Source organism: Ambystoma mexicanum, chromosome 2p (genome assembly GCF_040938575.1).
Source record: "Ambystoma mexicanum isolate Mex_15411 chromosome 2p, UKY_AmexF1_1, whole genome shotgun sequence".
NCBI lineage: Eukaryota > Metazoa > Chordata > Amphibia > Caudata > Ambystomatidae > Ambystoma > Ambystoma mexicanum.
Window position 1 is genome coordinate 549,044,483 of NC_090923.1, and position 21,797 is coordinate 549,066,279.

Consider the following 21,797-nt stretch of genomic DNA (forward strand, 5'->3'; position numbering starts at 1 on the left):
ATCCCACCGTTATTGAAAAAAACATCCCTGGACCCGGCTCCACCAGAGAATTATCGCCCAATCACCAATATCCCTCAAGAATCTTTATAAGGTTGCACATTTGCAGATCCAAGATTTCTTAGAATCTCATAACCTGATGGGACATAAACAATCAGGCTTTAGGAAGGCACATAGCACTGAATCCACCCTGTTAGACCTCAAAGCGAATATTCTACATCACTTTGATAAGGGCAGCACTGTGATGTTGTTAGGCAGAATCCTGTGCAGTGCCCTTAGGGACCACTACACACAATTAAGACTACAGGTGGCAATACAAGTTTTACCTTTGGTACAAGCCTGTACTACTATGTTAAAGTGGTAGCAGTAGCAGAGCAGCCAGGCTTATCTAAAGAGTATATGAGCAGTAGCAGAGATTACACAAAGGGACCACAATTACTGTGACTCAAGCAAACACTGACTGAAGGTTTCAGGTAAAAATATAAGTACATTTATTTTAAACCATTTGTTATAAACACGACACTTCTATTGATTCAAAAACCACACGTAAAATACACTATCACTAAACAATTCACTTTGTACAGTATATTTCAAGGTAAGTACCCTGTGTTTTAGCGGACCGGTGTTGCGAAACAACAGACGTTACCGGGAATACACTTGCGATCACTTTTTGACAGTAATGACAGTTCAGTCTTACTAAAGAAATGCGTATCCGCGGCAAGAAATGTTACGGGGGCAATAACACACTTAGCACCTGAGATACACAGAGAGAGTTGGGGGCAAAAATCATAGGCAATACTTTTGTCAAGGCAGACAGAACCAGAAAACACTCTTAGACAGAAATTCAAAAGTCAATAGGCCGGAGCCAGTGTCAAGTGGAACCGGGTTCCTGTTGTCGTGGATCACACAGTCGGATAGTTCACGATTCAACATAGCCAGGAGTACTTGGATATTGTCAACAGAGGAAGCAAAAGTTATAAGAAGGAGGGAAGACAAGGGCAAGCCTTGGAGGCGAAGAAAAGGGATTCACCCTAATTCTTCAATCAGAACACAGTACCTTATTCAATGAAGACGCTGGTGCCATGGCAGTTGTTCCTGGTAGTTTCCTGCAGACCCTCGGTTCCTGGAGCTTTGATCCGAAGGAGGACGTCTGGAGGGGTCTGCACCACACAGGGATGAAGCCGGCAGCAGCAACGGTGAATAAAAGCTGCGCTCCTTGAGAGGCTCTTCAGATGGCTAGCCGGACCACTACAGCAGTGTGCAGCGATTTCGACCACTAAAAGGGTCCTCTGGCTGTAGAAGATGAGCTGGTTATCCACACCAAGCTCAAGAGAAGAAGACTACAGACTGGATATTCTCTGGTCGTCGAAGGGTAGATAGCTCAGGACTGCAGCAGGGCTTCACCGGGACGGGATAGTTGCAGCAGTCGACTTCTTCTCCGCTTCTCTTCGGTTCCTTGTAGTTCCAGTGGCGACTCTGCCTTCTAGCCCAAGAGACCTGCCTTTATGCGAAAATCCCCCATTCACACAGCCTGGCTGTCAATCACGCAGCAGGGGGGTTGTCCGGCCCAGACAACTACCTCAGCCAATCATGGCAAAGTGCGACTTGGGTTTCCTAGGGTACCCTGTGCAGCGGTTGACTACACCCTTCCCTCACATTCAGCCCACCTAGACACCCAGGTGCCTAGAGGAGGGCTTCTTGGCAGAAGCCCGCCAAAAGACAGTGAACAAAGAAGGCAAACCTGGTTTGCCGCACAAAGTAAAACACAAGAAAGACTTTAACAAAAAGAAATGGCGAATAAACCCGACCAGAGCCAAAAGAAAAAGTATTTGGTCAAGCGGGTTTAAGTTCGAGGCTAATTTAATAGCCTAAAACAATACCACATTTATATAGTATAATCGCGGTAGAAAAGTTAGGGTAGATACCACTGCCACCAGCCAAGTCTAAATGTTAAAAGAGAGAAACAATGCTCTAGGAGGTACAGATAAAAAGGGTTAAGGTTTAACCCTATCCAGCACTCCATGTAAGATGGGGTGTACTGGATCTGTGGTTAAATGACTAAGTAAAGTTAATGGCAACTTTACCCTTTTCTGGGGGACAGTAGTCAGCCTCAGAAATGGAGTCGGTGGGAAGTCTAAAAGACAACCCTGTGTCACTGCACTGAAGGTGCTGTGTAACATACAAAAGAAGGGGGCTACTGAAGTGGTGTACTCCAGAGTTCACAATCGCAAAAACAGATGAAATACACATGACAAAATACAAGTAAGAGTGGGGAAAAGAAGGCTAACTGTACACTCTTACCAAGTGGAAAATAAACTCCAGAAATCCAGCAAAGCTGCTGAGGGACTCATTAGGTAAGGGAAAGTAGCCATTGAATGAGAATCCTCCCTAACAGATGTTGATGCTGCTTGACTTGTCTTCAGCTTTTGACGTGGTAGATCATAAAATACTGGTGCAAAGACTACAGAACACGGCCCACTTCTCTCCTGACACAGCCGAATGGGTCCATTCCTTTCTATCGGGACGACAAGCTAAGGTCTTTCATAACGATGCCTTGGCCAATGACTACCTGGTTCCATGTAGAGCACCACAGGGGGCGTGCATTTCACCCATGCTTTTCAACATCTACTATCCCCTTTTTTAAATTCTGGAGGAAGAAGGAACCCTGTATGCCAACTACGCTGTTGACACCCAGTGTCTGATCCCCCCCTTTCTAGGGATCATGTTAAAGACACGTTGCTGTCAACAATATCTACAACTAGATTGAATCCTGGATGATTGACAACGGCCTTGCGCTTAACACAAAAAAAACAGAATTTATGATCCCAGGCCGCCCAGCTAAGGAAACTAGGCAATGAATACAATACTTTCAACATTTCAGGATGTATCATAACGACTCTTCCCAAAGTTAAAACACTGGGCGTCGTTCTACCAGTAACTATCCATGGAATTACACATCAACAGTCTGGTCTCTCAGCTTACTACTTAAACTGCTAGCACAAATCAGGCTGTTTCTTAATCGGTCTAATTGTGCCACCATTATCAGGGCAATCATTGGGGCCCGCATAGATTACTGTGCAGGCCTTCTCCAGGTCGTCCAAAATAATGCTGTGAGAGTGGTGGAAGGCCTAAAGAGATCTGATCATGTCTCTAATGCCAGTAGGGCTCTGCCCTGGCTCCCGTAGCAGAGTAGAGTGACCTATAGGATCCTTTGCATCACGCATTGTTGTCTCCACAGGAAAAGTCCTAGCTACCTCGCAAACAGATTAGACCAGCTGCCTGTGAGGAGAGTTCTGCGCCTACGCAGGCCATTAAGGCCATTATGGAGGTTGCAGCTCCACCCGCAACAGGGGCACCCCCACCACTGCTGGGTACTCGGGAGCAGTACATACCGGCCCAAGTGCTGGCAACATCCACACATGTGCCCAGCCCACTGCACCCGCTGCCTCCGTGCAATTGAAGTATTCCTCATCCAACTCCAGTCCTGCCTGTTCCCCAGTGAGGCACTTCTCACTGGAATCCTTCCCTATGCTTATCCTCCCGCCCATGCAGTCCTCCCCCTTGTCATCTCACAGTGCAATCTACTTCGAGCAGTCAGAGGACACGGATGACCATTCAGAGCAGGCAGGCCAGGCATCCCACGACGAGGGTTTGGGCGCCCAGCCATCTCCTGAGCTAGTGCAGGGCCCCACATTGCAGCCATTTGGGAGTGGCTGGACAGGATTGTGAAACGGCATGCTGAAATCGCACAGGAGTGATTGTGCCATTCACAGGCCATGCGCAACGTGATCTAGGCGGCCTGCAGGCGGGTGGCCATATCCATTGACCGGCTGTGCCGGAATACAGTGCAAATGCAAGTAACAGTCTCATCACCCAGAGGGTGAGGGAGCTTGCAGAGCAAATCTCAGCCTCACATGAGACCATGGCCAGAGTAATCAATCTCGCCATGAAAAACCTTTGGGGCAGTGAGCCAATCATTTTTGTGTCAGCCACTTCTACTGAGGGGTCAGTGGCCAGCACGCAGGCCAGGCGCCCCCAGCGCCACATGTCTCATGTTCCCCTGCCGGCACAAAAAAGGGACAAAAAGAAGCACTTGTGGTTCAGCACATGGGACAGACTCAGGCTGTGGGGTGGGTGATGGAGTTGGTGATCTGGTTTGTTGATTTGAAAATAAATCACTAGTCTAGACAATTATTACAGGTTGGTGCAGGTTACAGGTTGGTGCAGGTCCATCTACAAGGTGCGATTGCCTTGATTCCTGCAGGAACCAAGGCAATCGCACCTTGTAGATGGACCTGCACCAAGCTAAGCACAGGATATCAGAATGAAAATCTGAATTTTCCCATATAAGTGAAGGATAAATACAAACAACCAACAATACTAAACAAGATTGTGAAAAAGAAAAAAACAATAAGGAAATCTCTCCTGAAGAACCATAGCCAAAGCTATGGGGAAACAAGTGTTGGGATATTAATCAATGTCAGAAGGATGATGAATGTATGGAACAAATACATGGAATAAATTGAATTATTTACACCACAGTATTTATTCTATAGTGGTGATATATGTGCATTCAGTGAAACAGCAGTGACGTCAGAGGTGCATTTGAGTTAAGTCAAAATAAATTGTCCATGAGGTCCTGACGGACCATTCGTCTTTTCCTCACCTCGCCACATATGACCTGAGGTCCCCTGTATTCACCTGCAACGTCTTCCTCATCAGAGCCAGGGGGGGGGGAATGGGCCTCATCTGGAGGCATTTGTATGTTTCTTCGTATGCACATGTTGTGCAGCATAGCGGATGACTATGATTTTACCCTCTTTCTCAGTGCTGTGCATGAGTGTCCCACCTATATGGTGGAGGCTCCTGAATCTAGCCTTCAGCAGTCTAAAGTTGCGCTCAATGCATGTCCTGATCCTCCAGGCAGCCTCCTATGGTGTACCAGGGTTCCTCACAGGTGTCCTGAGTCACCTACCAGAAATTGAATGTACAGTGTTGGACATGGCCGTTTGTCTGTCGAGGTACATGTATATGGGCCTAGTGTATTGTTGGCCTGTGTGTACCCATCTGTGCAAGTGGATGATGCACCTTGCATCAATTATGAGGGGGGGAGGGGTGGCTTGGCCTACAGAGTGCACTTTGTCATTCACAGTGTATGAAACATCATTCATAATTTGTTGTCTATGCACTGACGTCACCCATGCAGTTAGCACTATGGAGATGGTGGTAGGCCATTTACAGCCCCAGGACCATGCATTAGCAGGGAATGGCTTTGATAGGTGCCTTGCTTGGTGTTACCGATTGTGTACTGCTACCTTGCATGCCAGGATGTCCTGTGGAGTCACCTGAGGTAAGTATGTGTACTGGTGTAAGTCAGTCTTGGCTCATCGCCTATTCATTGCTTTCTTGGTGATGCATTATGGGACTTGTAGTTTGCTCACATTTCTTTAGATTTCGTTCTCCATGTGTGTCACAGTGCTATGTCTTTGTCAGATTGACTACTGCTACTTACCCACAAGCCAGATACGCTCCCCTCTGTGTGCGCGCCCATGTGCACTGGTAGGGTGCTGCTCCTCAGTATCATGACATCATGTGTGGCACCAGGGTATCGGGCACAGCAGTGGCTGATTGTGAGGTCAGCATCACATGCCATTTGGGCATTCATGGAATGTAACTGTTTCCTGCTTCGTTATGCCTGTTCCATTGCCTGGGAAGCCACTGCTGCTGTGGTGTTGGGGAACTGGCAATGACATAGAAACGTGCCTTTGCTCGTGCACCTGCGCCTTGGTGGTGGACATGGAGATGTGCTGATGGGCATGCCTCATGAGCGCAGCCAGGTCTTGTTTCAGCACCATTGAGAAATGTGGCTGGTACATCCCATACAGTGTTCCAACAGTGTGCTGGAATCCGCCCGTGACACAGAAGTGTAGGACGGACACAAGCTTTACCAAAGTGGTTGGAGGGTGTGGCTGTTCTGATTGCGATGACGCTCTTGAGATCAGCCTTGATCAAGATGGCCAGGTTTGTGATGGTGGAACGGACCAAGCGATAGTGTCACGAATTACTTGCCCATCAGTGTCTAAGGGAATGGGCGGACACATGGTATGGGTGCCCTCCGCAGCACACGTCTTCTGCACCTTTGTGGTGCCTGTCTGCTTCCCTGCTAGGGTCATGCATGCTGCTGTAGCTGGATGAATAGTACCAGGTTGTGGATCCCATAATCAATATCTGCTTGTTGCTTGGATGTGTGTTTGAGGATGCTGTGGGCCTTATATCCTCCTCCTGAGTGGATTGGGTGTACCTGTGACCTCATTTCCAACACCTGTGTGCATTTACCTCCACCTCTTCGCTAGAGGTAACTGCACTGTTTTTTTGGCTGAATTACTGCTGATTTTCAGTGGTAATTCAGCTTTTTTTCAACATGTAATACGATGGAAATGCCATTTGTGGTTCTCACGGTAATTCCACTGGCTGAATTAGCCCTGGCACTTATTTCACCAGTTCTCGGCACTAATTATGCCAATGGAATTGAATGGCACATCCTTACTTTGGCCTTGCGGTAAAAGTGACAGTAATTCTGTTACCTCTACTTTTACCACTTGACTGCCAAACTTGTAATGAGCTCTATAGTCTTTTTTTTGTTTTCCCTAATTTATTTCTCTCCAGCTCCCTCCCCGACTCCAGCAGTGGGTTAGGGATGGGCCTGGTGTTCCATTCAGCTTTTACGAGTATTAATAAAGAGCCAATGATCCTACTTATTTTTCTAGTTTACATTTTTTCTTGTTGTAAAGCGAAAGGAAGTAGAATGTATAAAAGCAAAAATAATGTGCTTTCTGGAGGTTTATTATTAATCAATTGCTAAAAAAGTTAAAAAAAAATAAGTAATTGAGTTAATTACCATTAACTAGTAATACCAAGAGAGTTTGCACTGTAGCAAAGGGTTCTGTGATCCCACACAAAGGCTGATATATTCATTGGTGTTTATAAACAGAATGAAGATACCCATGATGACGAACTAGAATTTCAAGAAAGTCACATTTCTTTTTTAAGGCTACTCACATTCAAATATGTACTCTCCTCTTACAGACGCAAGGGATTTTTTGGCCCACCACTTGGACGATATTTCATATTCTTCATTGATGACCTTAACATGCCGCAACTGGAAACGTACGGAGCACAACCACCCATCGAGCTCCTGCGCCAGTGGATGGACCATGATGGCTGGTATGACCGTAAGCAGATTGGTAAGGGCCACATCTCAACTTATTTCACCTGAAATGGAAGTCGCTGTGAGTGCATAACTTTTTCATCCTCTGAATGAACCATTTTATTTGTATTGGATATTTGTTTTCCTGCATATTCTACGTATATTTTAATATCCCCAAGTACTTGACTTTGTTCTTAACTTTTCATTACAATAGTACAGGTGCCAATAGACACACTTTTGAAAGGTTTGGCACAACGTTTGCTACTTAACTAGTATCTTGTGTGCTTCAGAAAGGTGGTACCTTACAACGTTTATGATGTGATAGTTTTTCAAGAAGCCTTGTGCAATGCTTCCATTGTTAAAAAAAGTGTGACTGAGCAAGGTAACGGTCATCATTTCATGAGAAAAAGGTTTGCTGTTGTACTGTTTTATAGTTTCACTACAGTAATGGGGTTGACTTTAATTTTTTTTTCAAAAAGTGTAGAGGGAGGGGGGAAATCGGGCGGTGGTGCCATGTCCCAGAATGTGTTGCTGCAGTGATGAAAAGGTACTGTGGCAATATACATTGGTGGCAACTGACTTAAGGGGAAGAGGGTTCCCAGGTAATAGCAACTCATCCACCCTATTGTGGTTTTGAATCGACTTTGACTGGGCAGACAGAATATGAGCTTTGGTGACAAACTCCTATTACGGATGGCTGGGTTAGCTCCTACTTCAGCATTCCAAGATTCCAAAATAGCGTGCAGATGGGCTATTCAGTCATAATACTTCCCCATCCATCCACCCTCCAGTCTAAGTATTGAAATGAGAGATGGCCCTGGAGCATGGTGAGAGCGATCTGCGACAGCGACAGCACTGCGCAACGGCGCCTGAAGGAGGTTATTGGCATTGCAGGTTCTTGCGGAGTTCTTAGCCGGCATAAGCCTGGAAGTGTTTTAGTGTGGGGTGAGTCAAGCAGGGAGCCACAGGTGACAGTAATGACAGTGCCATAATGAGGAGGCCAACCAAAAGGTAAGGTGGAAAAACTTTAGCCACAAGCTTTATTGTACATGAGCTATGGTGCAATAGAAAACCAACCAACCATAATAAAACATAATGAAAAGACATAACACAAATATTTTGGGGAACAGGGGATCAGCTGAGCGGGGACCCTACTCCCACATAGGGCCAACTCGAGGCTGATCCCTGCCTGCCATCATACAAAAGCTTGTGACGTTCTGTGGACCCAGCGTGTGAGCTGTGTCCAGTTTATCTTCTTTGCTTTTAAATTGACATTCATACTGCATTCTTCATACACAAGATGTCTCCATTGCTCCGCAATGGCATTCTTCATCCACAAGATGTCTTCATTGCTTCGCCCCTCCTGTCTTCCAAAGTTTCTTGCAATAAATAGTCTTTATTTAATATAGTAATTAACTCATTTTTGGGATTGTCCTTTCCATGCACCCTGGAGAGGCATTTTGCCTTTCCCCACTGTTGTGCGCTATATTCTTCGTTTTGAGGCATATGCCGGCCTTCCATTTGCTCTATGATCCACTTGGGATTTGGCCCCTTGTTAGGCGTTGGGCGTTATTGTTTTTATCCTCAGTGGTGGATTCTTGAGCTTCGGCTTTCATCCCACTGAGATCCAGTTTTTGGGATTGCACTTCCCATGCACACTGGAGAGGAATATTGCCTTTCACCACTGTCGTGTGCCTTTTTCCTCGTTTTGAGGCATCCCATTTGCTCTATGATCCACTTGGGATTTGGCCCCTTGTGAGGCGTTATTCATTTTCATCCTCAGTGGAGGATTCTTGAGCTTCAGCTTTCATCAAACTGAATTCCATTTTTTTGGGATTTTCCTTCCCATACATCCTGGTGAGGCATTTTGCCTTTCTCCACTAGCCTGAGGGCAAGGCAGCCCCCCTTTGATACGTCAAAGGCCCCTTATCTCCATGTCCGTCCGGGTGGGAGTGGGGCCTTTGATGCGAGGTGTCAGGGGCAGGGACTACCTGTTGTCACCTGCCCCTGTGACCTCCTTGCCGTTTGGGCGCCGAGTAGTCTGGGTCCCTTTTGTTGCTAGGGCCTAGTGGCCCACCCTAAACAACCGCATGCTAAAAGGGGGGCAGCACCTGGAAGGCGCAGCCCATGTCCGGAACCACAATAGAGCCCACCTTCCATCTTATGCCCCAGGGCCTTCCACCTCCGGAGGGTCCATGTCTATTATACTTCGCTCCTGTGCTTGGGAAGTCCGGGTGCACTGAATGAGCGATGGCAGCTGCTGTTCCATGAATGAGAATAGCAACCAGGGAAACCCCCATGAATCGTGGAGGGCTGTTGTAAGCCTCTCTAACCTCAAGGTAGGAGAGTTGGATTGGGAGAAAACAGGGACGCTTCATTCCCAAAACATCAAAGGGCCCAATGGCGAGGCAAAGCCTCTACAGAGCCTCAGTAGAAGAATACCGGGCATGAATTGCGGGAGACCTCTGTAACTGTGGCCCACGGCGCCAAAGCATAACACTTTGCTGGCAATCAGTAAGAGGAGAAACGGAGGTAACGCCGGATCGGTGAACAGGCGATCCCGAATCGCAAATCTAGCCAGATGCATGGGCGGGCACAGTGCAATATATTCTGAAGTGGCCCAGGCCATGAATTAACATAATTCTATATTCAAGTGGAATAGACAAGAACTCTCATAAAAAAAGATCAGACAAGATTCCCAAAGAGCAACAAATTCATCATAATAACATGAAATCTGTTTTTTGGAGTAATAAATACCCTTCAGAGTCAGAACATTTAATACTCCCACACCACACGGACAGCGGATAAGAAATAACGGAGCAACCTTAAAATACCATTTGGTCAATAGGTGGTGTGCAAAGGCCGACGATATAAAAGATGGCGGCCCTACGCCAAAACTCCCAAGTAGCTGAAATTAAGAGTGATTGAAGGTCTAGAAGCCTCCAATAAAAATGTCACCAAATTAGTTTAAGAAATTGAATCTATCAATTCTAAGATTTCGCAAAAGGCGGACACAGTGCTCCAGATAAGATTCTGAGGTGGGAGTATTTTACTCCCTATTACTAACCTTTGAGAGTGAATGTGATTTCAAGAGAGTAACAATTACTTTTCTCCTTTGCAAGAGTGTAAAATGTATGGTACATCCAGTTGACGTGTGCAAAAACTATAGAAATCATTACCATGTGGCAGCTTTCTCCATTGTGATGGAATACACCTTTCATTATTTCTCTAAGGTCTGGCCATTTGATCTATCCTGTATATATTTAAATGTTGAAAACACAAAAACCTAGTCAATTACATAATAAAGCAAATATGAATTGAATTGTGTGTTTCGAATGGATTGTGTCCTCCCACGTATTCCTCATCTTATGATATTCGTATTCTGCCAGCTTCGGTGCTTCAGAAAAAAAATTCTCGCTAGAGGGCGCTGTGCACGAGGTCATGCCGTCGATGTCCCTCGACGGGCTCCGTACCATGTCGACGTCACCATCAGTACAAATGGCTTGTGCCGTGCCCGTTGGCTTCAGTTCTGTTTTTCCGATTGCTTCGCTCTTGAGAACGGCGCGCTTCGAAGTTTTCTTCTGAAAATGTTTTCTTCCTCTAGCCCTTCTACTCCCAAGACAGGGTTTAAAACATGTATTGACTGTGGATCGAAGATGTCGATCACCGATCCTCAACGCATTTGTCTCTGGTGCCTAGGTTCAGACCATCGAAGCGGCGACTGTGACTCCTGTCAGTCGATGACAGAGAAAGCCCTTCGTGAGAGGAAAGGTAAACCGGCGGTGGGGCGGGAAACCTCAAAGGCCTTGTCTAAAAGACATTAAAAAAAAAATCTAAAAAAATAATTAAAAAAAAATCGAGCGATTCGAAAGAATCGGATCGTCATAGACACTTTAAGAGATCCCGATCTCGTAGTAGATCGAGGTGCTCTTCATCTTCCTCTTCAAAAAAAGTTAAAAGGAGACATAGATCTCCCTCTTCATCATTCGATAAATCTACTGAATTGGTACGATGTCCGACGAAGTCGGATTCCCCAAGAAAATGGGAACATTTTAGAAGGAAGATGATGGAGGTCTTTGAGAATGCGGCCTCAACACACTCAAAGAAGCCTCAAAAGAGCCAGACCCCGGTCGCTCCATCGGACGACTCGGGGAAGTCAGGAACTATTGTGGCAAAACCCAGTAATATTGGTGAAACTCGTAAAACTCGAGTCGACACCAAGTTGTCGAAGATTCCTCGAGAATCGAGTGTTTCCACGACACCGTATAAAAAACAAAAGTTGTTGAAAATATCTGTGACTTCGTCGACGCCGACGCCTTCGACATCGAAGCCAAAAGCGTCTTAGACACCTTTGTCGAAGACATCATCTGTGTCCTCGAAGAGTCCTTCGAAACCATCGACCAAAACTTATGAACAAGACAGGAGATTTACTCCTTTACCAAAAGCAGACTTTTTAAAGTCTATGCGCCTCATTACACAGACGGCGGTAACCATGGCACTATTAGCGTCATGGTTGCCACCGGTATTTTACCGAGTCCGCCATGGTGAATGGCGGAATTACCGCCCTATTCCAAGGTGTGTGGGGGTGGTAATTCCCCATTCACCATGGCCCTTCCCCCTTCCTGCCCCCATAGGGCTCAATGGGAATGGGGAAGGCGGTAATTACGGTACCACAAATTGCGGTACCGTAATTACCTCCTAGGTCCCTTTGCGGGTCCCGTCCTTAACGGCTGGTAAAACCAGCCGTTAAGGTAGGGTCCCACAAAGGGACCTCGTAGTAAGGCGGTAAGGGTTTACCGGCACCAGTACCCTTACCGGTACCGGTAAACCCTTACCGCCATCCGTGTAATGAGGCCCTATGTCTTCTATATTTGAAGAAAGTGGATCTGAAGGAGAGGAGGTCTCTCCTTTTAGAGTAAAATATGGTACTAGAGAGGTCCCATAATCGATCCAGAATCGAAAATGAGAGACCTGTGTGACACCCTTCACTCTGCTAGTGGCATTGATACGTCACCTGAGCTAGAGTTTGTAAAACCTGACCCTGCAGAACATGCAGATTCAGGGTACAGGAGTTTAATGAATAGAGTGGTGGAATACATGGGCTGGGGTAGAGCCTCACCTTCTTTTGATCAGGATGATATGACTGACATACTTGATCGGGGCCCCCAGAAGGATCCAGTTCGCCCCTTCCATAGGGCACTTCAGAGAACGGTAGAAAAGAACTGGGAATCTCCTGACAACATTGCTGCAGTAATGCAGTAAACAGTAATCTTCCTAAGAAGTATAGAACTTCTAGTTCTGATCCGGAGTATGTAAACAGGCATCTGACTCCAGAAAGTCTGGTTATTCAGGCTGCAACTACCTCAAGACAGGCTGCATATCCGTCTATCCCTCCGGATAGAGAGGATAAGAAGGTGGATGCTTGGGCCTGTAAAGTTTTTACTTCGGGTAGCAAGGCTCTAAAGTCAACTAATGTCACCTGTACCCTGGCCAGATTCACCCATACCCTGTGGGACTGCATTTCGTCGGCGGCTGAACATATTCCGGAAGGCGAGGAAAGGGAAGGATTCCTGAATATTGTCAAAGACAGAAAGGAGGCAATGGGGGAATGTCTCCAATCTGGACTGGATACTGCTGATAGTATCAACAGATCCATGGCTGCAAGCACAGTGCTACGCAGATTTGCGTGGTTGAGGAAGTCGGGGTTCGCACCTGATGTGCAGGCCAGACTTCTCAGCATGCCTTTTGATGGCTTGAGGCTGTTTGGTAGTAAGGCTGATGAAAGCCTAGAAAAACTACAGACCTCAAAAGCGGCAGCTAAATCTCTTAGCACCTCCATGTAACAGCCTCAGAAACCCTATTCGGGCTCATCTTCCTGGAGGGGTCGTTCCTTTCAGTACTACTCCTCTTTTGGTTGAGGAAGAGGACAGGCCTTTCAAAGAGGCAAGAAAAATGTTGCTCGTGGTGGACAAGGAAAGACTGCAAAGCTAACCTCAGGAGCTGCATCTTTGCGCTCAGCCGCTTCTGCAGCTGCCTCCAAATCACTCTGAGGCCTTATCACACAAAACCCTGGTGGGAGGCAGAATCTCTCAGCATCTGAAAGAATGGCGGGGCATTACTTCAGATGCTTGGGCACTGGAGACAGTAGCTCAAGGTTACTGCCTTCCCTTCCTAAAAAGGCCTCAGGACCATCCACCGGGAACCAACTCTGTCAAAATTCCAGATCCACTCCTGTTGCAGGAAATCCTAACCCTGCTAGAGAAAGGTGCAATAGAACAGGTACCTGTAGCGGAGAGGAACAAGGGTTGGTACTCCCCATACTTTCTCATTCCAAAGAAGCACGGAGGTTTGAGATCCATCTTGGACTTAAGAAACTTGAACAAGTTCCTCAGGAAGGACAAGTTCAAGATGGTAACCCTTTCTCAGATCATTCAGGCTCTCAAACTCCAAGACTGGTTGGTATCATTGGACCTTCAGGATGCTTACTTTCATGTGCCAATCCATCCTAAGCACAGAAAGTACCTGAGTTTCGCGGTTGGCGGTTCTCACTTTCAGTTTTGAGTTCTGCCATTCGGGCTGACCTCCGCCCTGAGGGTTTTCACCAAACTGATGGCGGTTGTAGCAGCGAGTCTCAGGAGAGGGGGGCTTCACGTCTACCCCAACCTGGGCGATTGGTTGATCAGAGCGCGCTCTCCCGAACAAGCTCAGGAACATCTGTCGAACAAACTGGGCTTCTCCCTCAATTTCAAGAAGTCTCAGATGATACCATACCTCCAGTTTATAGGAGCAGTTTTGGATACTTCCTCGGGCAAAGCCTCGCCTCCCGAGGTTGAGAGCTCTCCACATTCTGCAGATGGTGACAAAGTTCCAGAATGCCCAGCATCTGCCAGCCGTCGATTTTCTGAGGTTGGTCGGCCTCATGGCATCCTGCATTTTTCTGGTGCCAGAGGCCAGATTGAGAATGAGATCCCTTCAATGGGCCCTCAGAACTCAGTGGTCCCAGTTCTCGGGGAGTATGTCGGATCTTCTGCAAGTCCCGAGCGCAGTTGCTCAGGATCTACTATGGTGGCCATCCAACAACAACATCCTCAAGGGGGAATCTTTTTGGCAACCATGGCCGGAGATAACCGTAGTAACGGACGCTTCACTCACAGGGTGGAGAGCCCATACCAACGATCTGACAATCACCGGTCGTTGGTCTCCATCGGAGTCCAAACTACACATCAACTTATTGGAGCTGAGGGAAATCAGACTAGCGCTGAAGGCCTTCCTGCCCTCTGTACAAGGAAAGAATGTTCTGATAATGACGGTGGCCATGTACTACCTCAACAAGAGAGGCGGCGTAGGGTCACTACCACTGTGCAGAGAGGCAATGCAACTCTGGTTCTGGGGAATACGAGAAGGAATCTTTCTATCAGCAGTTCACCTAGCCGGAGAGCAGAACACGGCGGCAGACGCTCTGAGCAGGCAGAGCACAGTCTCCCCCGAGTGGGAGCTAGCTCAGGAAGTCCTTCTGGAGATCTTCGCCCTTTGGGGAACCCCTCAAGTGGATCTGTTCGTGACCACGGTAAACCGGAAGTGCGAACAGTACTGCTCAAGGGAATTTCCTCCGAGAGGAGCTCTAGGAGACGCGTTCATAGTGGACTGGAAGTTTCCACTTCTGTACGCATTTCCTCTAGCCCCTGTGAATCCTCAAGTAATCAGGAGGTTGAGAAAGTTCAGTAAAACCATGATCCTAATTGCCCCAGATTGGGCCAGGAGGACGTGGTACCCGGACCTTCTGGACATGTCCATCTGCCCTCCAACACGTCTTCCGCAAAAAGAGGATCTTCTCTCGCAAGAGGAAGGTCGGGTACTCCATCCAGAGGTCAAGACACTCAACCTTCACGCATGGTTTATGAGAGGTTGAGATACAAGGATTGGGATCTTCCGGATGACGTAATGGCTTTCGGCCAGAAGGCCAGCAACAAAATCTTTGTACCGATGTCGTTGGAACAAGTTGAGTAACTGGTGCAAAGATAAAGATGTGGATCCTTTTCAATGTGGCACCCCAATGGTGCTCTCTTTTATATTACATCTAGCCAATCCGGGACTCCAGATTGCAGCAATTAAAGGATATCTAGCTGCGCTGTCCATTTTCAGCGCTCCTCGGAAGAGGTTTCTTACTTCAAAATTCCATTGATAATTCAATTTCTGAAAGGGCTTACTAACGTATAACCTCCAGTCCCTTTTCATGTCCCAACTTGGGATTTAAATCTAGTACTTAAGTTTCTAACATGTATACCTTTTGAGCCTCTGCACTCATGTCCCTTGAGGCTTCTAACATTGAAGAATGTCCTTCTTGTGGCCTTATCATCAGCCCGCAGGGTTAGTGAAATACAGGCTCTGTCTTGTAAACCTCCATATACTACTTTTTACAAGGACAAAGTGGTTCTTAAAGTTAAACCATCTTTCTTACCAAAAGTAGTTTCTGACTTCCACTTGTCACAAGAAATCAGGTTACCAACATTCCATCCTCCTCTTCATTTGGGCATGGAAGAAGAGAGATTGCATAGACTGGACCCTAAAAGGGCTCTCCGTTTTTACATTTCAAGAATGTCAAAATTGCGTCAGGATAACCAACTTTTTGTAGGTTATACTGGCCGTAAATTGGGATTAGCAGTGACAAAACAGACCATATCCCGCTGGATCATTCTGGCTATAATTGAGTGCTACAGATTCGTGGGAAAAGACCCACCGGATGGGCTGCGAGTCCACTCCACTAGGGGAATGGCACTTCTGCGGCTCTGAAGAGAGGAGTCCCTGCAGTAGATATTTGTTCAGTTGCACAATGGGCATCAATGCATACCTTCATCAAGCACTATTGCTTAGATGCTTCTTCCTCTAATGAGGGTTTATTTGCCAAGGCGGTACTTCATTCCGTCCATGAGAAAAATAACCACTGCTATGGGAGTCTATCATAAGATAAGGAATACGTGGGACGACACAATCCATTTGAAGAACAAGTTACTTACCAACTGTAACGTTCTTTTGGCTGGATGTTCCTCCCACGTATTCCTCATCGCCCCTCCCATCCTACCCGCAGTACAGTTTGCGTTATTTACACTTCTCTCTCATGAAGAGTTTTCAGTCATGAGGCATGCCTGGATGTTCCTCGAATATTTCCTCGAAAAAACAGAACTGAACCCAACGGGCGCGGCACAAGATATTTGTACTGATGGTGACGTTGACACGGTACAGAGCCCGTCGAGGGTCATCAACGCCACAACCTCGTGCACAGCGCCCTCTGCCGAGAATTTTTTTTCCGAAGCAGCAAAGCTGGCAGGATACGAATATCATAAGATGAGGAATACGTGGGAGGAACATCCAGTCGAAAGAACGTTACAGTTGGTAAGTAACTTGTTCTTTGAGGTTCGATAGCAGAATTGTCTTTTGATGTTTAATTAAAGTCCTCCTTTCCTGGAGCTATTACTACCTAATGGTATGCCAGTGTTATGATACAACAGTGCAGAGAGGCAAGGACTCAATGATAAATTCTAGACCTAATCTCATGGTCAAATGGTTATTTATATAGCGCTTTTGGCAAAGCGCTGTACATAGAACATGTTTATCACAATTATCACCAAACCGAAGTTGGTACTCCTTTATCAACCTCGATAGGATGAAAGGCTGAGCTGGCCTTGCCGGGATACGAACCTGCAACCTACAGATCACGCACAGATCGCAGCAACGAGTGCTCAACCGGCTGAGCTATCTTATTGGCTAACATCCTTCAGAGGTCTGTAAACTGTGTATCGACTGAGGTATAATGACAGCGGCGCACGCATTTGCGGAAGTGCTATTTCGAAAGTGCTGTTACGCTGTACCTGCACCCTAGGCTGTCCTCTGGATCACCACTTACAAGAAAACCTGCCTGGCTCCACCCCTTTAATCAGAAGCCCTATATTGGCATCTGCACACGTGCATCTGCGCGTTCGCATTTGCAGAAGTGCCATTTTGAAAGTGCTGTTATGCTGTTAAGCAGCAAGCGACAAGAGAGTCCCCAATTTCTTTGTGATTATTCTTGCCCAATCTTGGATTTTTGCACATATCGTCATCACCAAATGCCAGGATTTGTATTTAGATGATATCTTTGTTTGTATGATGGCGATGGGTCCGTACACCCTCAAGACTGCAATGCCCTCAATGAAGGGCGTATCCAAACTAACAATTCAGCCTAGACTAACTCTTGTAAGAACGCTGAACACACTAAACATCGTTAAAACCAGTGTCATTTCTGCACGCTCATGCACGCAACAATATACCACTGACATTCGAACTTTCTGTTCCCCGGAAACCAGAGATGCAGCCTGTCCTGATAATATCAGAAATCCTACCGCACTGGTCCACACGTCGATTACAGTTGCTAATCTATATCCCATCGACCTTTGTGTTGTTCACTTAACCAATCCCCCGGACTTGCTAGTGATGTTATCAGTGATGTGATCTGTGATGTCATTATTGTGATCATAGTCTGCGCAACAGTGGGCGCAATGTTAAGGTATCTTTAGATGAATTTCCAGGGTTTTGTTGCATTATGTTCTCACCTTAACGTCCTTGCAAGTACAGTTTTTTTCCTTGGATTTCAAGGGTTTTGTTATTCCGTACATAATTAACATTAATAATACAGAAAATGTGGATAATCAAAACAATTATGTCTACAAAGTAAAATAAAAAGCAATTGTGCAACCACATTCCCCCCAATTAAACCTGTTATAAAAAAAATGTGTTTGCATATGTACTTTTTAAAGTATTTACATGTATATGTACTGTTCATGAATAATTATTAAAGTGTTACAGTAACTGTGTAGAAAGACTACACTCAATATATTTTAAAATAAATATCTACAAGACTAGTGCCCATATATATGTAGGTATATGTATATATATATATTTTTTTAAAGTTTTTATATCTGCGTCTACTAAGGATGCATGCGTGTCTACATGCAGCAACGACTGGGGGCTACCAGCGTGTGCGAAATGAGCCAATAGACGTCGAAATCCTGCAACGCGGCTACGTATCTTCGTGCCTAATACGCCAGCCAATCATATCACACGCTGCGACAGATATGGCTGGTTTGAAAACTGTGTGTGGCTGATTGGAGACGGTTGGCTGTTTTGGTTGCTGGCTTTTTGTGAGAAACTAAATATTAACATGGACCTAGGTTTCAGAGATGTTAAAATTAAATGGTTTGGATTGCAGGGAATGCGTTGGTTCCAAGTTTTTCCAAAATTGTTAAGTCTGAGAAGTATAGGGCACCCAGACTTCATACTAATTCATTGTGGAGGCAATGATTTGGGGAATGTACAAGATTGTCCCTTACTTTAATGATAAAACAAGACATTGAAAAACGAATGGTACTATTTCCTCACACCTTCTTTATCTTTTCCAATCTCACTCAAAGGCAAAAAGGGAGATAGACCACCAGATTTAATGGTAAAATTGAGAAATCCCTGTGAAATGTTAATGAAGCATTTTCAGCATTAATGATAGACCACAACCAATTATGGATTTCGAACAACATACAGTTCAACATGGCCAATTTCTATAGACATGATGGAGTACACCTAACTGATGAAGGAAAGGCAGTGTTCCTTCATAACCTCAAAATAGTCCTCCTGATGTGCTAAAGTTCTACACTCAGTGTCCGATTCTTATGTAGACGCAGTGAGCGTGCTAATAGCACGCTTCACTGCACCTTTTCTTGACGCCCAGGCACCACGAGTATTCTCAAGTGGGCCTGGGCCTCATTGCAGAGCACGGCAGTGCCCTGGCTGCAATCTCACTGTTTCTTTGGAAAACGGGAGGATTGCATCATCTCAGCAGCACTTTCGTGAATAAATGAGGGATTCGTAATTTTACATCAGTGCTGCCGAGATCAGTGTATGAGAACATCTGTTTCAACAATCATCAGAGGGAAGCACCTGCTATGGAAAAGTATTTTAAGAGCTAGCAACCGCTGCAGTTTTTCACATAAAATGCTCTGCGGGTATCGGGTTGCAGCTCGGTGACAAGCAGAATGGACTTTATAAGTCATATTATGTATCTCCAAGTTAACTTGCATTCTCTTTCCGCTGCCCTTCCCATTGTTATAAAAATGAAATGGCAAACAAGTGAAACATCCCGTAGGCGACCGGATTACTCCCCAGGACTGTAAATGCAACCATGGTGGTTTCCTGCAATCCGTGATTCTTGTGGCACTCCTCCACAAGAATGACACCAATTTGGTGCCGTACTTCGGTGCCAATTTCAGCCAGTTCTGAAAGTGGAGGAGTGCCACAAGAATATGCATGCAAAATGTCAAATAACGAAAGTGCCAGTTGCTAGGTTGGTTTTCAGCCCTTCCTAGCAACCGGCACCCATATTCCGAAAGTGGCGCATTTAATCCGACTTCGGAAGAATGCGCCACATTCAGAATAAGTGTTAAGTAGCAAAAACGTCACTAGCACTTTATGCATCCTTTTTGCTACTTAATACCTTGATGCGAACCGAGCCTTCAGAGTACCCCAAAACAGTCCTTTTTAGGACTACTCATCATACATAAATACACAAATACAATAAATAACAAAAAACAGTTTTTATTATACCCGCGACTACAGTTCATTGACTTTTACCATAACTGCGGTTACAAATAGCCAGTTAAGTTAAAAGGGGGACTGACTTCCAAGTTTTATACTACAATCCAACTTAAATGATCAATACAGTACAACACTACTCATGTACTTATGTAAAGTAACAGAAAAATAAGAAAGCATAGAAAAATACATGATAAACCAGATGGGCAAGCATTTCACAGCCACACAATATAATACCATAAGTGAGACTACACAACCTAAAATATATTGTATAGCGCATCTAAAACCAGACTTCAATTGCTCCTTTTTATATTAATTTCCGTTATGCTATTTTCTTCTATTGTTCTCCAAAGTCTCACATGCTCAAAGGTCTCAAAACACACATCCAAAATAAAAAAAAGACTCTAATACCTACTAGGTCACTGATTTTTCACCTCCAAAGTCACTATACCTATACAAATAACCTTTGAAAATAAATGACAGACACCCCCAAAATTATAGCTGCAAATACAGAACTACTCTTATCCATGGTAATAGGTCCTTCGTAGACTCGGATATAGCTTTGAAAATGGGCTAAACGACCCCAAAAAATAAATGCTTCTCTGCCCCCCAGGCCACCACGAAGTGCTCCCCTCATCTGTACCAGCTCTCCCCACTCTACCATTCCTAGGGGGTTTGAACCGCTTCTAAGATGGATGCCTGATTTTATTGCAGCCCAACTTGCCTATCCTAGTCACCTGTCCATTGGCTACCTCTGATCTACCTATCAGTGGCACCGGAGGTGGGAGTCGGCCTGTTGTTCAAAGGCCCACTTCTAAGGCCCCTGTCAGCTTCCCTGTCTGCTTTCCGGGATGCTAATACAACAGCCTGACCCTCCCTGGGGTTGCCATCTCTTTTCTACTATGAACCTGGACTTCCACGACTGTCCCGTTTCCCCATCTATTGGTTAGTTTCCCTCTTTCTGCCTACCCTTTCTTTTTTTCACTTCACCAACCTTCACTCTACCTTCTTCCCTTCATGCTCTCATCTGAGCACTCACCTATGATCCCACCTAAGTTCTTTTACCAATTGGTGCCTTAGCTATTGCCTTGTATTTCAATATCTGGGTGTGTCTTGGGAAAGTCAAATTTGGGTGTGTCTTGGGAAAGTCAAATTTGGGTGTGTCTTGGGAAAGTCAATTTGGGTGTGTTTTGGGAAAGTCAAAATTGGGTGTGTTTTGGGAAAATAAAATTAGGGTGTGTCTTGAGAAAGTCAAATTTGGGTGTGTTTTGGGAAAGTAAAATTTGGGTGTGTTTTGGGAAAGTCAAATTTGGGAGTGTTTTGGGAAAGTCAAACTTGGGTGTGCTGATTCCAAGATGGCCGCCGGAGCAGGGAGACGTGAGTGAGTCTCGCTCCTGCCGGGCCACTCAGCTGCACCACATAAAGCAACGAACTGGAGGGTGGCCGTTCCAACATCCTGCACCGTTCATCGCCCAGAGACACCGGACATGCACGGGGGGTGAATTTCCCCATGGCTCGACCTCCAGCGACGCCGCAGAGAGGAGTCCCCCTCCCCCACCGTGACTAAGAGTTGTCCTACGCGGCCCAGTGATTGGGGCTGAGGTGCTTTGTGGGCTCAGAGCAGGGCGAAGCTGATCATCCGGCCCCCGGCAGACAGATCGGACCGCTCGTCACAGGGAAATCGAGCCGGGAGTCCCAGCACTACATTGCCCGTCGGGGCGAACATTGAGTCGGAGACCTGCAGAGATGGGGTCGGCGCCACCCGACTCCTGCAGATTTCGTGGAGTGAGTGGGGGAGAGGCCGGAGACGCACCGAACATACACCGAGGCTCCGAGGCGTGGGGCAGCAGCGGCAGTCCCCGGCCAGGTGGACTGAAAGGTGAGGCCCTCCCTGCCCCCTCCCACCAAGTCCTCCCCCACGGCCCCAGCGGAGCGGAAAATGGACCCGGGGAGCCTAACGCTGGGGGGGGACACCCAT

The 21,797-nt window shown here is 46.2% G+C and overlaps 1 protein-coding gene across 1 annotated transcript in view; it reads left to right on the forward strand.

Annotated features, from left to right (window-relative positions):
• DNAH1 (dynein axonemal heavy chain 1) overlaps positions 1–21,797 on the forward strand; it is a 3,604,831-nt gene that overhangs the window by 2,166,649 nt on the left and 1,416,385 nt on the right. Inside the window, exon 44 of the mRNA XM_069644003.1 lies at positions 7,084–7,241. Coding sequence (XP_069500104.1) covers positions 7,084–7,241 — 158 coding nt within the window. The remainder of the gene's footprint in view (positions 1–7,083; positions 7,242–21,797) is intronic.